This window comes from Pseudozyma flocculosa (assembly GCF_000417875.1).
Source record: "Pseudozyma flocculosa PF-1 unplaced genomic scaffold scaffold00003, whole genome shotgun sequence".
NCBI lineage: Eukaryota > Fungi > Basidiomycota > Ustilaginomycetes > Ustilaginales > Ustilaginaceae > Pseudozyma > Pseudozyma flocculosa.
The window spans coordinates 36,489-53,760 of record NW_006920871.1 but is presented as its reverse complement, the minus strand read 5'-3'; the positions used below and the strand labels follow the sequence as shown (position 1 = coordinate 53,760).

Below are 17,272 nucleotides of genomic sequence, written 5' to 3'. Positions count from 1 at the left end.
GTGGTGGAGGGCGCCGCCGCTACCGCCCGCGCCCGCGCCTCTGCCGGCGTACCGAGCCGAGACTCCCAGAGAGCCGTTGGACAGGCTCCTGACCGGGCCGGCATCGGGCCGCTTGAAGTTGGCCCCGGACTTGGCCAGCGAAAAGCCGCCTCCGAGAGCGAGACCGGACCCTCCGGCGCTGGGGGCGCCCTGCCTCGGCTGCGACCCCGCCTCGGCGGACTGCTGGTAGTAGGGGCTGCTCTGAGGGAGATGGCTCGAGGGTCGGCTGGCCGCCTTGCCCTTGGGCGATGTGGAAGGTGCGGTCGCGGCGGCCGCAGCTGCCGGCTTAGACACCGGCGAGCTCGATCGAGACCTGGATCTGGACCTCGATCGCTGCTCGCTCACCGTCGCCGCGGGGCTCTCCTCTTTGATCTCGTTGCGGGCGCCGCCGCTGGGCGACGTCGACAGGCCCATGGTGGCCCGGAAGGCCGCAATCGACTCCGACAGGTCCTTGGAGCCTTGGCTGCCCGAGGGGTGGCGCGTTCGACCGTCGGGAAGGAGGCCGGGGATCGACGCCGACGACGAGTCGGCCGTCTTGTCGCTCGTCGACCTCGTCCTCTCGGCGTGGTCCGGGAAGGGCGAGAGGCCGTGGCCCGTGTCTGGATTGGCCATCGACATGGCACGAGCTCGCGACGATGCGCCGGCGGAAGGATGCTGGGTCCTGCCGTCGGGCAGCAGGCCGAGACCCTGCGGCGGGGCCGCCGGAGCGTCGGGCTTCTCGAGCGCGGAGATGCCCTCGCCGTGCGAGATCGAGTGCGACTTCTGGTGCCTGAAGCGGGGCCTCTCGGCCGCTGCAGCGGGGGCGCGCTGCTTTGCGAGCTCGCTCCCGCTCGCTTCCGTGGGCATCGCCGAGTGGAGGTGGGCAAAGGAACGAGCGAAGCTCATCGCGCGGCGACGCGGCTGGCGATGACCATCGAACAGCGACGAGGGCGTGGGCGAGTGGCCGTGGGAAGATGCGCCGTAAGGATGGGGATGATCCGCTCGCAGCGCCTTGTCCCTGGTGTCGTGGAGCTGCTGGCGATGGTGGTGGCCTTGCTGCTGATCGGGACGGTGGTGGTGGTGACGAGCGTGCTCGCCTCCACCGCCGGCGGGTGCGAGCAGGCTGAGCCTCCTCGGATGCGAAAACGACGTCGACGCCGCCGACGAGGGGTCGACCGCGCCGGGCGAGAGGGCAGATCCTCCGCGCTGCGGCCCCGCCGGCGACATGACTCCGGTCGGCAGCGGCGAAGAGGGATTCGAGGTGCGGCCGCCCATTCCGGGCGAGAGGCTGGACGTGCTGGGCGAACGCGCGCCGTGCTGGGGGCCGGCCTGGATGCGGAGGCCGGCAAACTTGCCCGAGTAGGAGCGAGGGCGTGTCGCAGGAACGGCGCCTGCCTTGGGCGGCTCCTCCATGATGTCGGCCAGCGGCTCTCCGAGGTGGAGCGAGGGCGACGAGGGCGAGGTGATCTGGTCGCGGAGCGCTCGCGGCGACAGCGACGGTGCGTCGAGGCTCGCCTCGGCGTGGTCGTCGTGCATCGAGGGTCGGCGCAGCTTGCCCACCGGCTGCTTGTAGTAGCTCGGAGGCAGCTCGTAGAGGGCTCGGACATCGACCTCGACGCTGCTCGACGACGGGAGCGCCTCGGAGATGGGCGTGGCGGGCTCGGATCCGGGGCTGTCGCTGCCGCCGTCGGAGCGGGCGTCGCCATCGGCCCAGCTGTCGTAGCGCACGACCGAGGCGTGGGCCGAGGCGTCGAGCAGGAGACCGTCGGCGCCGAGGCAGCGCTGCAGCTGGCCCCACAGCTCGGCGGAGCGGTCCATGATGATGGTCTCGAGGCGGACGAGCCAGTCCTCGTCGTCGAGGATGGCGCGGTCGGTGCCGACGAGGATCTCGAGCAGCTCGTCCCACGCCTCGCTGATGCCGCGGCGCGTGGGCTGCTGCAGCGAGCCGCCAAAGACGCGGCAGAGGCGTTGGAGCAGCGGCTCGTTTGTCTTTGTGTCAAAGAGGAGCTCCTCGACCTCGGTGGGGCGGTCGATGAAGGGGAGGAGGATGCCGTCGTCGGTGACGGCGTGGACGTTGACGGCTTCGTCGTTGCCACCTTGGGGGCTTGCCTGATGCTGACCGAGGCCGGCAAAGGAACCGGCAAAGCGGCCACCGCCGCGGTTGCTGGCGGCGGGTGGTTGCGGGCCGGCGGGCTTGGAGACGATGGGGTTGTGGGCGCTGATGTGGGCGCCGGCGATGCCCTTGAAGATGGTGAGCGAGCAGCTCGGGCTGCGGCGGCGATGGGCGGCGACATCGACCGAGAGCTGCGACGAGCTGGCGGGGCGCAGCGTGTCCTGCGAGTGCAGCTGCGGGCGAGCGGGCGAGGATATGGGGAGGGCCATGATGGTGATTGTGAGGTCAGGGGGAGTGCACGAGCTTGGGCGGACGAGCGATGGCGACGATGGGGCGCTGAGGCGGCCGTTCGTTGACGAAGCGTACGATACGGACGGGCGCCTCCTCGCTGACTAGATGGGGCGCTGTTCTGGGGCAACGAAGAGAGCGGCCGGACGGTGGTGGGTCACGACGACGGATCTGCTTGGCGCCTGGCTGCGAGGTGGATGGTTGCTGTTGGCGACGAGAACAAGGCTGGCTCGTCGAGAGTTGGGCTGGGGCAGAGAGCGGCCAAAGGACGAGGCGAGGACGGTGGTGGTGGTGGTGGTGGTGGTAGTCGAGGGAGCGAGCGGGAAGAAGAGGCGGGGCAAGTCGACCGACGACGTGGACCCCGTCCGAGCCTGGTTGCTTTTGAGGATGGCTGGCGGGGAGCGAGGCAGGGGGAGGGGAGGGGGGGTGACGAGGTGGCTGAGCGAGGGGTCGGTTGTCGGGCAGGGGAGAGCGGAGTGAGCGTGGTGGCTGGCCCCCCACCGACAGAAAGAAAGCTCGAGAAGCAGCCACGGCACAGCGGCCAGGCGAGGCCAGGCGAGGCCAGATCAGGGTCAACCATCCAACCAACCAAGCAAAGGCAGGGTCGTGGCCGGCCACAGGCAAGCGTGGCCGGGGCTGTGCCGTCGGAGCTCGCCCGCCCGCCAAGCCGGTTCTGGATGGCGGGGAGGGAGCGAGGCCAGGCGGCTGTCAGGCTGGGCGGATTGGCCCAGGTCTCGCTCGGCTGTTCCGTCGCCCTAGCCTCCTCCCGAAGCAGTCGGCCGGTCCGTCCGTCCGCCCGTACGTCTGCCTCCCTCCCTCACTCCTGCCATCCAACTCGGCGAGCAGGCGCCCGGGGGAGGGGCGGGGGCGACCAGAAGGCTGACTGGTGGCTGAGCAGCGTACGTGCTTTGTTGCCCTGCCTATCACGCATACCGACCGTTGCCAGCTTGGTTCGAGATGAGTGAGGGAGATGCGGGCGACGGCCGCTGTGACGTTTGTCGGCCCGCCCGCCTGCCCGTCGTCAGACCGTACGTTCGTTGTCGTTGCTCGAAGCAAGCCACCTTTGCTCCACCAAAGCGAACAAGGCAGCAGAACCAAGCCAACGCCACGCTCGTCGCAACCGCCCAACCAGCGTCGCCAGGCCAGGCCAGGTTGCGCTGCGCCACCGTACCGCACCACCGGCCTCATCAGCAGGCCAGACGAGCTGACGGACGGTCGTACGGGCGATGATCCACCCAGCCCTAGCCTAGCCCAGCCTAGCCTAGCTAGCCTCTCGCTCGGCCTGCCTGGAGGACAGCTGCCAGGCTGACTGAGTCGGAAATCTGCCTGCTTGCTTGCTTGCTTGCTTGCTTGCTTGCTTGCTTGCGTGCGCTGCTCCCTTTCGAGCTAGCTGCGCTGGGCCGAGCTGCGATGCGGCTTGGGGGTGGAGGCACGAGGACCCGCCTGCCTGCCTGCCTGGCTGCCTCTGCTCGGATGGTGGGGGACCCTGCGTGTGTGCTGCTGCCTGCCTGCTTGCTTCTCTGCGCGGCTGTATGTGTCGCTGCAACCGATCATGCACGGATACGCAACCAAGTGTGGCGCAACCACTCAGCCTGCCTGGCAGACGTGGCCGCCCGACCCTAGCCTCCTGCCTGGGCTGGGCTGGGCTGCGCTGGGTTAGGCACGACAAGCAAGCAGCAGCAGCTGAGACACACGCACGCGCACACCTACCGCCAGCAGAAGATCGAGGTCTGCAGGGCCTGGCCTGGCGGGCTGGCGGGCTGGCTTCCGACCCGAACCTTCCAGCCCGCTTCGGAACCGACCGACCGACCGACCGACCGAGTACGCTCGCTCGCTCGTTCGGTCCGGGGATTCGGTCCGATGCCATCCTCTCTGTCCTCACCTTGATCCCGTTTCTCAGCCAACGAGGTCCTTCATCGTGTCGCAGTCCTCACGCACACACACACACACACACACAGAAAGAGAGAGGTCGCACCTTGCTGTACAGCGGGATCGACCGATCCGAATCTGCTGCACGTGCGTCTTGCTTCATCCTTCACACCTCGGCGATGCGATGCGAGGCCTTCGAAGAACGTAACGCCACCATGACACCGAGCCCTAGCCCCCTTCCTAGCCCGCAGCCTCCTTCCTCGGTCCCTCCGTCCGTCGTACGTGTGCCTCCAAAGCCGAATCTATCGTAGAATTTTTTTTCCGATCTTTCCAGAAAAATCCACCCCCCCCCCCCCCCCCGCGGCTCCCGGACGGGCGTCACTTCGGACCGGATCTGTGCCTTGCCCAGGCGATGCCGTGCCGTGTCGTGCCGTGCCGTGTAGAATCGCCTTCGGAACAGAAGGTGCCCCCTCCTGGCTTGGTACGCGGAGCCTTAGCTAGCTTGCCTGCCTGGTCGCTGCTGCCTGGTCCGGCCCACAGCCCAAAGGCGCGGGTGTTCCGCGCTGCTAGACGGCCCTAACGAGTGTGAGAGAGTACAGTCAGGCTGGCAGGGTGACAGGCAGGCAGCCAAACGATTTCGAGGGTCGCGACCAACCCAACTCGAGATGCACCGCACACACACCATCAGTCGACAGACATCATCGCCCGTTCGTGCGCGCGTGCGTACGTCTGCCTCGAGTTCGAGGCTAGGACAGGACAGGCTAGGCAAGGCTAGGCAAGGCAGGAATTCTTACTCATTGCCAAACGACACCGTACCGTATCACAATTGAAGCGCAACGACCGACGCCTGGCTCGTTGACTTCGCAACGCATGCTCCTGGACACCACGTCCCACCGTACCGTGTCCCATCCGTACCGGACCATCCGTGCCGTGTCGTGACGATAGGACCTCCTCGGGGCGACTTCCATGCTTTTCTCTTTGCCGCACCCCAGCATCCTAGGCGGCCTGAAGTCCTCCACCCTTCGTCCGCCAGTCCGCCCCCTGCAGTCGCGCCTCTTGCCGTCGCGCTTCCGCAACCCTGTCTGCGTCGCCACCTCGCCACCTCGCCCCACGTCTAGGTGACCTTCTTGCGCTCGTCCATCGAGAAGCCGCCCGGTCCCATGTTGACGAGGAGCAGCAGGCCGCCGACAATCGAGAGCGTCTGGAAGAAGTCGTAGCGCAGGAAGTCGCGCGACGGGTGGAGCGAGTGGACCGTCCAGAAGTTGTTGACAAACAGGTTGAAGACGCTCAGCAGCAGCACCAGGAAGCTGGCGCTCCAGCGCGCCTTGAAGCCGACGGCCACCATGACGCACGCGCCCAGGCCGAGGATCGACACCAGCACCCGCGCCACCGACCACGTGCCCTGGATGATGAAGCCGATAAACAGGAAGATGAGCAGCACTCGGCCGGCCAGCTGCGCGGGGTGGGCCGGGGAAGTGCAAAAGGGGCAGGTTGCAACGAGCAGGTCCGTCAGTGGTGGTCCCACACGCCCGTGACCTCACGCCCCCAGCCTCGCGCCTCCTGTCGTCGCCAGCGCCACCAGCGTGCCCACCGGACTCACCTGGAAGTAGATCTTCCTGTCCGTCTCGCTCATCGAGGGCAGGCCGGCAAAGATCGTCTTCTTGGCCGACAGGCTGTCGGACAGCACCATCAGCAGGCCGCCAATGACCGACAGGTTGCGCAGGAAAAAGTTGATGTCAAAGATGAGGCCGTAGCCGAATCCCTGGACGACGACGACGCCCAGCAGCGCTCCGACCGAGATCTCGGGGTACTTTCGGGTGATGACGGCCACCGACGCCGCGATCATGACCTGCGACGGCGGCAAGGGTGTGCAAAAGAGCAGAAAGGCGCCTCTGTCAGCGATCCGGCCGACGTCGACGCAAGGGCGCCATTCTAGGCCACCTGCTAGCTACCCGGAGTAGGTCAGGCACGCCCTCGCCATCCCGGCGGAGCAGGGTCCCAGCCGCTCCCGGCGCGCGCCGCCACGCTGCTACTCACCACGACGTTGGCGATGAGGAAAATGTGGCTGATGCCCCAGGGAAAGTGCCTGTGGCGCTGGAGGTAGTACTTCTGGTCGGACCATTGCGTGACGATTCGGAGCGCGTCCTCGAGGAAGGTGACGACAATCAGGAAGCGGCCGAGCGCAGGGAGGTGGGGCTTGATCGGCTGCGTGTAGGTGTCGATCAGGTCCTCGACCTTGGACGTGTACTCGCGGACCTTGTCGAGCGGCGAGTCATTCGACGGTCGCGAGCCGGACGCCGCATATGGAGACTGTCCGTACGAGGCCATCTTGCGAGTCTGCAGCGGCGGCCCAGAAGTAGCAGGGACAGCACAGCCGTTCACGCGGGCGTGACGGAGGCAGCAGCGATGGGAGAGGGATCGTTGCGAGTAAGAGGCACAAGGGGACCGAGAGTGGCAGGTTTGAGCGCGGTCAGTCAGTCTGCTCGACAGCGCTGCCAGACGTTCGATGGACGTCGATCCCGCACGCGCCGGCCGTCGCATGCGCTCCGGCACCCGTCCTGCTCGAGCGGCGAGGGGAAAAGAGAGTCTCTCTGTCCGCCAGTCGCGGATCGAGGGACCGGTAGGCTGACCTCATCGACGGACTCCAGGCACGCTGTGCGGCTGGCAGATCGAGTCTGCGCAGCGCGTCCAAGCGCCGCAGCAACGCAGCGAAGCTCACCTGTTCGGAGCGACCTCAGCAGCGGTGCGCGTTTGCGGGCGAAGAGAGTGCGACGGATGCGACAGCCAAGCTTCCGTTCGATGGGGAGCAAACAACGGGAGCCTGCAAAGAGACCAGGGCGAGGAAGGGTAAGCGGTCGGATGCCGGTGCTGTGCGCGGTCTTGACGAGAGCGAAAGAGGCTGCGACGCGGCTTGGAGGGTATTCGGATGGCGTGCGGTTGGTTGATGGAGGTGGTAGAGAGAGAGGTGAGGGTGCTGGGCAGCGGGCAGAGGGGAGCTCGGGGACAGCGAGCGAGGAGCAGGCAGGTTGCGCGTTGTTCGCGGGTCGGAAAGGTTACGCACGATGGGATGCCAGCGAGCCCCGGGCTTGAAAACAAGGCAGATCGAGCAGCAGCAGCAGCCAACGCAGCGGCGGGGAGCGATGCAAAGGCGAGAACAAAGACAGCTGGCGGGGCGGGGCGGGCCCAGGGTCAGGGCCAGGGCGAGCCAGCCAGGCGAAAATGCTGGAGGGTGCCCGATGCGAGCGCGAGCACGAGCCAGCCCAGCCCAGCCAGGCCTGGCCAGGCCAAGCCAAGCAGAGCGGGCAAAGGGACATGCGCCTCGGTGCGCTGGCACGCCCCTCGTCGCCTCGTCGGCCCACCTACCTGTACCCACAGCCAAGCCCGCCTGCCCGCCTGCTCGCTGGCGTGCTGTCACCACCACCTTGAGTGAGCGAAGCGGGCTCTCGACCCGACCTGCTGGCTCGTTAGCGATAGCCGTGCGAAGCCTCCTGGCGTTGACTTGCTTCCCACCCTGCGGCCGCTGCCAGCTGGCTCATTACCCGCGCAGGCAGGCAGGCAGGCAGGCGGGTCGAGAAGAACCGACGCAGCCATGACCTGGAACCTCTGAACTGAGGTGCACGCAACGGTAGCCGAGCGCCGGCGAGCGGGCGGTCGACCCAAAGCTAGGCAGGCTCCGTGCATCGATTCGCCAGCGCCAGCGCCTGCACCTTGCAGGCTTTGCATGCCTGTCCCGATCCAGCTTCCGCGGCGAAACCTCACCATCGGGCATCCTCACCACGATGTTCTTGATCGGGCATATCGAAAACCGCTGTCGCACCCACCAAAACTGAGCCGCTCTCTGAACGCAAACGTCTATGTTCGTCCCTTCCTGCCTTTGCGTCGGCAGGTGCCGCCCTCTACCTGCAGTGGCAATGGTACGCAGGGGGCGAGAGAGCTACAGCAGAGTCGGCCGTCAGCCGACAGCGTGCGACGGACCGAGCTGCTCCCGCGCGCCGTCTATAATCATATGGCTCGAGACCGGCTCGCTCCGACCCAGGAGCAGCCGACCCTGCCAAACAGCCCAAAGAGGCGCCAACGCAGACGGACGGCAGCTGGATGGGCGAGAATCGGGTGGCCGACGCCTCATGCCAGCTTGACCGTCGAGGGCGCCTCAAACACTGATCTGCCGGCCTTGAGGTTCGTGTACCACCGCAGGTAGGCTGCCAGAGAGCGAGAGAGGCGCGACGAAAGGCGTTTACGGCACGAGGTGCGAGTCAGTGCCGGAAGGCAAAAGAGAGCGCGGGAGAGAAAGGCAAGGCAAGGCAAGGCAAGCAGGCCTGGGCCCGGGCCCGACACTCACCTTCGTTGACCACCAGCGTGAGGACCGTGTGCGGGGCGATGCGCAGGAGGTGCGCCGTCGTGCCCTTGTACCAGCCCAGCACTCCCTCGGCCTTGGCCGTCAGGTACAGGCAGTGGATCGGGTTGCGGTACAGCGTCCCGACGCTCCGTCCGCGCTCTGCGTAGGGCGCGCGTCGAAGGAAGAGGGTGAGAAAGAGGGACGAGGCAAGCATCCGCGATGCGGTGTCAGCCGGCGATGGCCTAGAGATCCTCGTCGCTTACTCTCCTTTGCAGTCATCTCTGCGCGGCCATCGGGCACCTCGGGAGGACGTCTGCGCAACTCACCATCGATGCGGACCGGCTGGTTGTACATCCGGGTCAGTGCCGTGTCTGCCGGCTGCATGACGGCGCACACGCACAGGCCGCTGAAGACGGAAGAGGCGAGGTACGTGGTGAAGGCGTCTGGCCGGCCCGCGAGCACGCGCAGCGGGTTGTACCGGTTGGCCGGCGAGTCGACGTCCATCTCGGTGAGGTACTGCTTGAACCAGTTGTACGCCGGCAGCTGCACCGTGCTGCCCATGGCCGTCCGCAGCACCGCGGCGTCGATGCCGCGCGCCAACCCGCGGGGCCCCTCGGCGCGAAAGATGGTCGCCAGGCCATCAAACGTGCTCTTGTAGTTGTGCGACGCTTTGCCAATCACCATAAAGGGGCTGTAGGCCTGCATCCGCGCCTTGATTAGAAAGAGCGGGTTGCCGAGGATGGCTGCGTGGCCGAGGGCATGGGACGAGAAGGGAGGGGAAGGGAAGGGAGCAGCAGGGTCAGTCGCGGGGCTCGTCAGGCGCAGGCAGCTTCAGCCAGCCAAAAAAGGAGCTTTCCTGGGCGAGAGAGCAGCAGAAGCGGCAGCAGTCTGCCTGCGACTCACCACCCACGCAGCCGCTGCTGGCACCGGCAGCGAAGGCACCGGGCGCCCACTTTTCGTCGGCCGACCTCCCCGAGGCGCGGTTGATGGCTCTCCGGAAGGGCTCGTAGAAGCCAAGGCGGCTGCCGTTGAGCAGGACCTGGTAGATGTAGGCCGCGCCGATGCCGCGCTGGACGCCGCGGACGCCCTCGGCCTTGAACGTCTTGGCAAAGCAGTCGAGCGACGACTTGTAGAGCCGTGCGCCAGCGGCCTGGGCGGCGCCCGTCTGGGGCGCTGCTGAGCCCGCCTGCGCCGAGAGGACTCTTGGGGCGGCGGCCATCAGCTCGCCCTGGAGCTGCATCCTCGTCTTGCAGACCTCCATGGGATTCGTGACTGGCGACCGCAGGGCAAGGGGCAGAAGCAGAGGACGGAACGAGAAGGAGAGCATCAGCATCGATGCCAGGCGCGTGCGGGCTGGGCACCTGCACGGCACTCACCGGTCACGCTACGGGATCCAGGGGGGAAGAGAGGATGTCCGCCAGTCAGCTTCCGAGTCTCAGCACAGAGGGCAGAGGCTGCGGGCGACGAGACCAGCGATGCTCACGCAGTCATGGCAGCGAGTGCGCCGACGGTGAAGGACTCAGCCGTCGAGATCCTGACGGGCGCCGCGGCGCCTTGTGTTGTCGACATGGTTTGTGTGTGTGTGTGCGAGAGAGAGAGAGAGAGAGAGCGCACGTGTGCGTGGGCGGTACGTGGGCCGATCTCTGTGCGCTTTCCGGCGGTTTCTGTTGCCGACGTCGGCGTTTCTCTGTGGGCTGCTGACCTAGTGTGCGTGCGGTGCGCGGGTGCGGTTGCTGTTCTATCGAGCAGGGCTTATTGCGGCGGCGAAAGATGCGACGGGTGCAGCGACGGCGGTGGACGTTTCCAGGTGCGAGATGGACGGGTGATGTTGTCAAACGGGGGTGTGCAAGAGACTGTAGGCGATGATCGGCCGCCAGCGAAGTTGAAGAGAAGACGATACCAGAAAGCCAAGGGGAAGGAAGAAGAGACGGGCGGCCAGGGAAGAAGAGACGGGCGGGAAGTGAAGAAATGCGGGGAAGGAAGCAAGATGTGCGGGCCAGCGGGTGGGCCGCCTCGTCCTGAGGCCGAGTACGTGTCGGTCCAGCCGACCGGAAGCTCTTCGGTGACGTGAAGTCCAACCCGGCCCCGGGGTCGGCCAGGACGGCCAGGACGGCGGGCCCAAAGCGGCCAGCCAGACAGCCAGGCGGCTGGTCAGCCCGCCAGCCGAGGACTTCTTCGCGGCAGGGCCCCGACCCCCGCTCGGCCTTATCGGCTGGTCGGAGCCGAAGTGGGCCGCTCGGCCTCTCGCCATGGCTTTTTGGCCAGCCGTGATGGGGGTCGATGGCGTCCCACGATGCCAACATTGCCGGCACAGCTTGACCAGCGGAAGGGGCTGAGAGCGTACCGACTCTCTCCCTGTCTAGTCGTGTCGACATCGCAGGGTCACCAAGCTGTCTAGAAGGGCTCTGCGCGAGGCCACGGCAAAGTACGGAACCTGCCTGCGACGCCCAGACGAGGCTCGATCGAGCTGCGTTGGCTGGGTGGCCGTCCAGGCCGAGGCCGGGGCTCGTCCTTTCGTCGTCGAGGATGCTTGGCGACGGAGTCGAGCTCAGCGCAGGCGACGGATTAGAGGAAGGGTACGTGTCCCGCCTTGGCAAACGCAGCAGGTCGACCATGCAGCAGCGGCTGTCCGGAATTTGGCGGCGACGGCCACGTAGCCGTGCGGGGAGGACGATGGTCGCCATCGCCTGGCTCCAGCCCTTGGGCCGAACAAGGCCTGCCCGCAGCCGCCACAAAGGCTGCTCGAAGCAAGCAAGGATGATGTCCCCCCCCCGAGGCACAGAACTGGCCCGAGATGGAATGGCAACGAGTCGTCCAGCAGGCCGGCTACCCTCGCCGGTCCGCCGTCGGCGCCAGAGGGATCGATGGGGGCCGAAGCGCTGCATCCAGGCGTCGATGCCGGCGTCACACGCAGGCAGACGAGGCGACGCCCTTGGTCGGGTTGCTGGGCAGACATCGATGGCGTTGCCTGCGCCGACGAGAGCAGGCAGGCAGGCCCCGGGCAGACAGCCGTCCGGGCCCTCTGCCTGGACAAGAGACGTCGGAGGCCGCTGCCGGAGTCGAAGCAGCAGCGCAGCGCAGCCCAGCATGAAGCCGTCCGTCCGCACCTGCTGGCGCCTGGCCCTTGCTCTGCTCTGCTCTGCTTTCTTGCTTCTGACTTTTTGCAAATTGGACCCTGGCTGGCAAAACGCGCGCGCGGGGGAGAGCCCCGCTGGCCAGCGCTTCTACCCACAGGCAGGCAGGCCAGGCCTGTTTGCGTCTGGCGCGCTCTCGGCTGTCGCGCAAAGCTGCCTCGCTGGAGACAAACACCGTACCGTACCTGCTGGCTGGCTGGGCCACCTCGGCGGCAGCACACCAAGAGGGGCGGTCACAAGGCAGCCAGGCCCAGCCAGACCAGGCCAATTTGTGGCGCCACTGCCGCGACGCCAACGGCCTCGAGCGCTCCAGAGTTAGCTCGTCGTTGGCGCACCACGACGGGCGATGAATGGCGAAGAGGGCCTCGGACACCAGACCCCACCCGCATCATCACCCATCATGGTTACGTTTGCGCTGGCGGCGGCAGTCCGGCAGCCCGACAGCCCGATGTGGCTGGCGGCGGCTTGGCGGGGCTGGGCTGGACTGGCGAGGCGACGACGCTGGAATAGAATTCCAGTCAACGGGCGCCCGCTGCACCTTGACTACCTGGCTGACGGCCTTGGGCGGTGCAATACAAACCCGAAGCGGGCTCCACTAGCCTGTTACTGCGCCTTGGGGCCTAGCTTTGTATTTCTGCCAAATTGGCCGGGCGGCCGCGCTGGCCTGGCCTGGCCTGAGGCCTGGGCCTGGCTTTGTGTTTGTGTGGTGCGTGCTCGCTCGCCCGGACGCTAAGGCTGGCCCCTGCAAAGACCCCTGTCTGACGCCCATCGCCTCGCCCTCGAAAGCGTCGTGGGCCCCCCTCCCCATCATCATCCCATCACCGACCATCAGCCATCATCCATCCCCGGCATCGCGGCATCGCCATCGCCCTCGCCATCGCCCTCTCCCTCGCCGCCGCCGCCGCTGTACACCCTCTTGCCCTCGCTCTTGTCCGCCACCATCACCATCACCGCCACCGACAGCGCTGCTTTCTTCCTCCTCCGCATCTTGCCTTGCCCATCTTTCTACGCTCCATCATCTGCGACATACCCAGCCATTCTCGTTTCGGCACACAAGACCCCCTCCTTCGCTGCCCTCGTATCAACCTTCCTGCACCGGGATAGCCAGCGCGCCATCTCGGCGTCCTCGCTTCAACAACCTCCAGGCGACTGATAGCGACCGATACCAAGCCGCTGAGCACCAGACCCAGCCACGCCATAGGCCACCGCACCATCGTCCCACCAAGGAGCACCGCCGTAGAACAGCCAAGACCACGCCAATAGCCAGCTCAGTCTCTTCTCCGCCAGCATGATGGTGAGATTCTTGCAGCGTGCCAGGATCCCACCTCGTCTCTGCCGTCGTCCACGGCGAAATGCCCGTGAGCTGACCCCTTCACCTCTGCCCAACACACTCTCGCTGCGCTGCCGACCTTAGGACCCTTCGCAAGGAGCGGATCCAGAGGATTACTACGTCAAGCAGGACCGCATCGGAAAGGGCTCCTTTGGGTGAGTCAAGACTCGTCGCTGCCCGTCGCTGCCCGTCGCTGCCCGTCCAGCCTCTGTCTGGTCCAGCATAGCGTCACTACTGCACCGGCCGCTCAAGGATGCTGACCTCGTCTTGCTGCGTCACTTTCACGTCCTTCGACTCCCGACCCCTACAGAGAGGTGTACAAGGGCTTCGACAAGCGATCCAGGCAGCCGGTGGCCATCAAGATCATCGACCTCGAAAACGCAGAGGATGAGATCGACGACATCCAGCAGGAAATCGCCATCCTCAGCCAGCTAGACAGCGCCCACGTCACAAAGTGAGTCGAACCGCGACCCTTGCGCCGGTCCTACGGCGTGTGCCACTCTCCGTGCTGCGTCGGACCTGAGCCGAGCTGACCGGAGCAATTGCTGCTGCCGCTGCCGCCGCTGCCGCTTTGCTTCTCGCTGCACCGCAGATACCATGGCTCGTGGCTCAAAGGCACGAATCTCTGGATCGTCATGGAGTACTGCTCCGGAGGGAGCTGCTCGGACCTGGTAAGTCACGGACTGGTGGCATCGCCAATGGCGGGCTCGTTGGACTGACGGGCCCGACATCTCCGCGTGCAACGACACCGCCTCGCAGATGAAGCCGGGGAGGTTCCGCGAAGACTACATTGCCATCGTGGTGCGCGAGCTGCTGCGCGGGCTCGAGTACCTCCACGGCGAAGGCAAGCTCCACCGCGACATCAAGGCGGCCAACATCCTCCTCTCGGCCTCGGGCGATGTCAAGCTGGCCGACTTCGGCGTCTCGGGCCAGCTGACGGCGACCATGACCAAGAAGAACACGTTTGTCGGCACACCGTACTGGATGAGCCCAGAGGTCATCAAGCAGAGCGGCTACGACTTCAAGGCCGACATCTGGTCGCTCGGCATCACCGCGATAGAGCTGGCCATGGGCGAGCCGCCGTACGCCGATCTGCATCCGATGAAGGTGAGTGCGTTTGGCTGCTGCGGCGCGGCGGCGAGCCGTTGCTGGCCGAGCGTGGCCGCCGCCAAAGTGGGCCGAGCCGCGGCGGGACAGGCAGCCCTGCAGCGGACCGATGGTGCGTGCTTGCTGACAGGCTCCTCGTACCTCACTTTGCCCTGGCATCGCCGCCCGATCGCCCTCCCTCAGGTCCTCTTCCTGATCCCCAAGAACCCTCCACCACAGCTCGATGCCTCGTTCTCGAAGCCGTTCCGCGAGTTTGTCAGCCTCTGCCTGCAGCGCGACCCTGCCAACCGGCCGTCGGCCAAGGAGCTGCTCAAGCACCGCTTCATCCGCGGCGCGAAAAAGACCTTCTACCTCACCGAGCTCATCGAGCGGCTCGAGAGGTGGAGGGCCGAGGGCGGCGACCGCCACGAGTCCGAGGAGAGCGAGGAGGCCGACGACGACTACGACGAGGGCCAGGAGGACAACTGGGACTTTGGCACCGTCCGCCACACGATGCGCAGGGGCGGCGGCCGCGGCACCGTGGCGATGCGAATGCCCGCCAGCGACATGACGGCGGCAGCGGCGGCGGTCAACGGCGGCGGAGGCGCAGCAAATGGCGGAGGCAAGGAGCTTCCGAGCGTGCCTGCGGGCTCCTCGCACCTCGGCATCAAGGCCGACGGCCGTTTCGACACCGGCGGCTCGGCAGGGTCCGGCGGTTCCGGATCCGGCTCGCTCGGCGGAACGGTGCGGCTGGGCGCGGCTGCGGGCCGGCCAGGCATCCCCACAGGACAAGGTCAAGGCGACCATCCAGCGTCTTCGTCACCGCGGCTATCTGCGGCCGAGGCGTACGACAAGGCGATAGGTGCCGGCAACGGCGCGGCTGGGATCCAGAGTCGAGACTTTGCCGGTGCGGCAGCGGGTGGCGGCGGCGGTAGCGGGCGAAGGAGGCGGACAGGCAGCGAGATCGACGACTACGACGAGCGTTACGGCTACGACCAGCGGGCCGGCGGTGCGGCGACATCATCGGCGGCGGCCGCAGGGTACGATCAGGGCCTGGTGGAGGAGGAAAGGAGGCGGATCGAGGAGATGCACCTCCACGGCGGCGATGACAGCAGCCGGCGCGGGAGAGGTCGCAGCGACGAGGGCGAAGACCCGGGACAGCCGAGGGCTACGAGGCCCGGCGGACGCTTGACGGCGCTCGACACGGTGTTCCTGCCCGTCATTGAGCAGGTGAGTGAGAGGGCGACGGCGACGGCACGCTGGCCACCCCGGCACTGTCCTTTCATGTTCCATCTGCTGCATCCGAGACGGAAAACGAGCTGACCTCTGTCGTCCCGCTCTGCTGCTCTGCTGCTCTGCCACCTTGCCGCTCTGCCGCGCTTCCCTCTCCTCCATCCGCGCGCCACGCCGTGCCGCAGCTCAATGTGGCGGTGCAAGGGCGTCAGGACGCGCTGCGGACGCTGGCCAACCTGCGCATCTCGCTCGAGCAGGCCGAAATGGTGACGCCGGGCATCATGAACGCGTTTGCCGTCGAGCTCTTCCACACCATGGCCGAGGTCGAGGGGGACCGCGAGCACGACGACGGCGACGGCGGCGACGACGACGACGACGACGATGGCGGTCCGGCTGGGTGGGAGCAGTAGAAGCTTGGGCATGGCGCGCGCTTCTTGGTTGGTGCGCGAGCAAGGCCTGCGTTGGGCCGCGTTGCCTGCCCATCCACACCTTCCTCGGCCCATCGGTCCGTCAGTCCCTTGATCCCGTCGCTCTGTCACTCTGCTCCATATCCATCTCCATATCCATCTCCATTCCATCTCCATCTCCATCTCCATCTCCATCTCCATCTCCATCTCCATCTCCATCTCCATCTTCCGTCTCCATCTCCAGCTCGATCGTCATCTCCATCTCCACCACATCGTTTCCTCGTCCACATGTAGCGTCACACGCAGACTCCATCCCGCACCCCACCATATTCCACGATCCATATCGATTCCCCGCTCGCCCGTCTTGGGGCCCGCGTGATTATCGACCCTCTTGATTTCGTTGCACCTCGGCAGAGTTGGGCGGGCGGACAGGCGGGTCGGGGCGGCTGAGGGATCTCTTCGTGTATCTCTGCGGAGCAGGGGAGTCTGCGCTTCGATCGTCGCTCCTCGCCCCCGCTCTCACTCATCCCACCGTCCCTCTGCGACCCTCTGCAACCTCTCACCGCCCACCCCGACCCAATCCACCGCAACACCCAATACCTGCATCCTCTCGATCCCCACCTTTAAAGCCGCGACATCAGCCACCATCTGTCGCTTCATCCTCTCTCCGACTTGATCCACTTCACCTCCCTCTTCCCTGCCCGATGCACCACCCCTCGACGACGACGACGACGAAAAGAGGGACGAGGCAAACGACGCAATCCCCCCACCCGCGGAGCCCGCGCCGGTCGATGCGGCACCGCGCTTAAGACGGCGTAGCGATTCGTGGTTCTTGTGCATCGTCTGGAGCGACGTTGCGTACCGCCCGCACAGGTCCGAGAGGACGTGCGAGACCCAGTCCCGCTTGAGGTGCGGCGGCAGGTGCACGGCCGCTGCTGCTGCTGCTGCTGCTGCTTTGCCGCCGCTGTCGCTGCTGCTGGCCTTTGGCTGCGGCGGAGACAGGCCAAAGTAGACGTGCAGCGGTCGAAGCATCTGCTCGACAAACGGCGAGGGTTCCACCTTGGCCCCTCCTCCTCCTCCCCCCGTCCCCGGTCCCGTCGAGGAGGCGGGGGCGGTGCGGTACTGGGTCGAAGAGACGCTGCGCACCAGCCGCAGCGGGTCGCAGCACCGCGTGCGCAGCAGCGACGTGACGGCGCGCCCGATCTGGTCAATGAGCGAGGCGCGGTACGACAGGGCCTCGTCGAGCGTCGAACGGAGGAGCGACACGAGCTCCTCGTCGCCCGCCCGCTCAGCCTCGCTCCGCCCGTCGACGTCGATGCCGTGGAAGAGGCGCGGCCGCACCTCGCCGTCAAAGATGGACTGCACCGCCTCGCACAGGTGCGACAGGTCCACGGCGATGCAGGTGAGGTGGTGCAGCGTCGCGTCGTCCGTCGATGCGTCGCGCGCGTGCTCGCCGCT

General features: G+C 66.6%; 5 protein-coding genes across 5 annotated transcripts in view; 1 reads left to right on the top strand and 4 right to left on the bottom strand.

The window, feature by feature from the left end:
* PFL1_01147 (uncharacterized protein) overlaps positions 1 to 2,400 on the bottom strand; it is a gene marked incomplete at both ends in the record, with an annotated part of 3,311 nt that extends 911 nt beyond the window's left edge. The window contains one exon of the mRNA XM_007878652.1: positions 53 to 2,400. Coding sequence (XP_007876843.1) covers positions 53 to 2,400 — 2,348 coding nt within the window. The remainder of the gene's footprint in view (positions 1 to 52) is intronic.
* Positions 2,401 to 5,402: 3,002 nt separating this feature from the next.
* PFL1_01146 (uncharacterized protein) lies at positions 5,403 to 6,616 on the bottom strand (the record flags this gene model as incomplete). Its single annotated transcript, XM_007878651.1, has 3 exons — positions 5,403 to 5,741; positions 5,889 to 6,137; positions 6,326 to 6,616. 3 exons carry the CDS (start codon positions 6,614 to 6,616, stop codon positions 5,403 to 5,405), a joined length of 879 nt encoding a protein of 292 aa, XP_007876842.1.
* A 1,794-nt stretch (positions 6,617 to 8,410) lies between these two features.
* PFL1_01145 (uncharacterized protein) lies at positions 8,411 to 10,193 on the bottom strand (the record flags this gene model as incomplete). Its single annotated transcript, XM_007878650.1, has 6 exons — positions 8,411 to 8,487; positions 8,628 to 8,783; positions 8,951 to 9,367; positions 9,528 to 9,896; positions 10,001 to 10,008; positions 10,108 to 10,193. 6 exons carry the CDS (start codon positions 10,191 to 10,193, stop codon positions 8,411 to 8,413), a joined length of 1,113 nt encoding a protein of 370 aa, XP_007876841.1.
* Positions 10,194 to 13,046: 2,853 nt separating this feature from the next.
* On the top strand, positions 13,047 to 15,817 carry PFL1_01144 (uncharacterized protein; the record flags this gene model as incomplete). The annotated part of the gene is made up of 7 exons (XM_007878649.1): positions 13,047 to 13,052; positions 13,173 to 13,243; positions 13,399 to 13,542; positions 13,681 to 13,759; positions 13,848 to 14,195; positions 14,379 to 15,404; positions 15,593 to 15,817. 7 exons carry the CDS (start codon positions 13,047 to 13,049, stop codon positions 15,815 to 15,817), a joined length of 1,899 nt encoding a protein of 632 aa, XP_007876840.1.
* Positions 15,818 to 16,333: 516 nt separating this feature from the next.
* Positions 16,334 to 17,272, bottom strand: part of PFL1_01143 (uncharacterized protein) — a gene marked incomplete at both ends in the record, with an annotated part of 4,007 nt that continues 3,068 nt past the window's right edge. Inside the window, one exon of the mRNA XM_007878648.1 lies at positions 16,334 to 17,272. This exon is cut by the window's right edge and continues 675 nt beyond it. Coding sequence (XP_007876839.1) covers positions 16,334 to 17,272 — 939 coding nt within the window.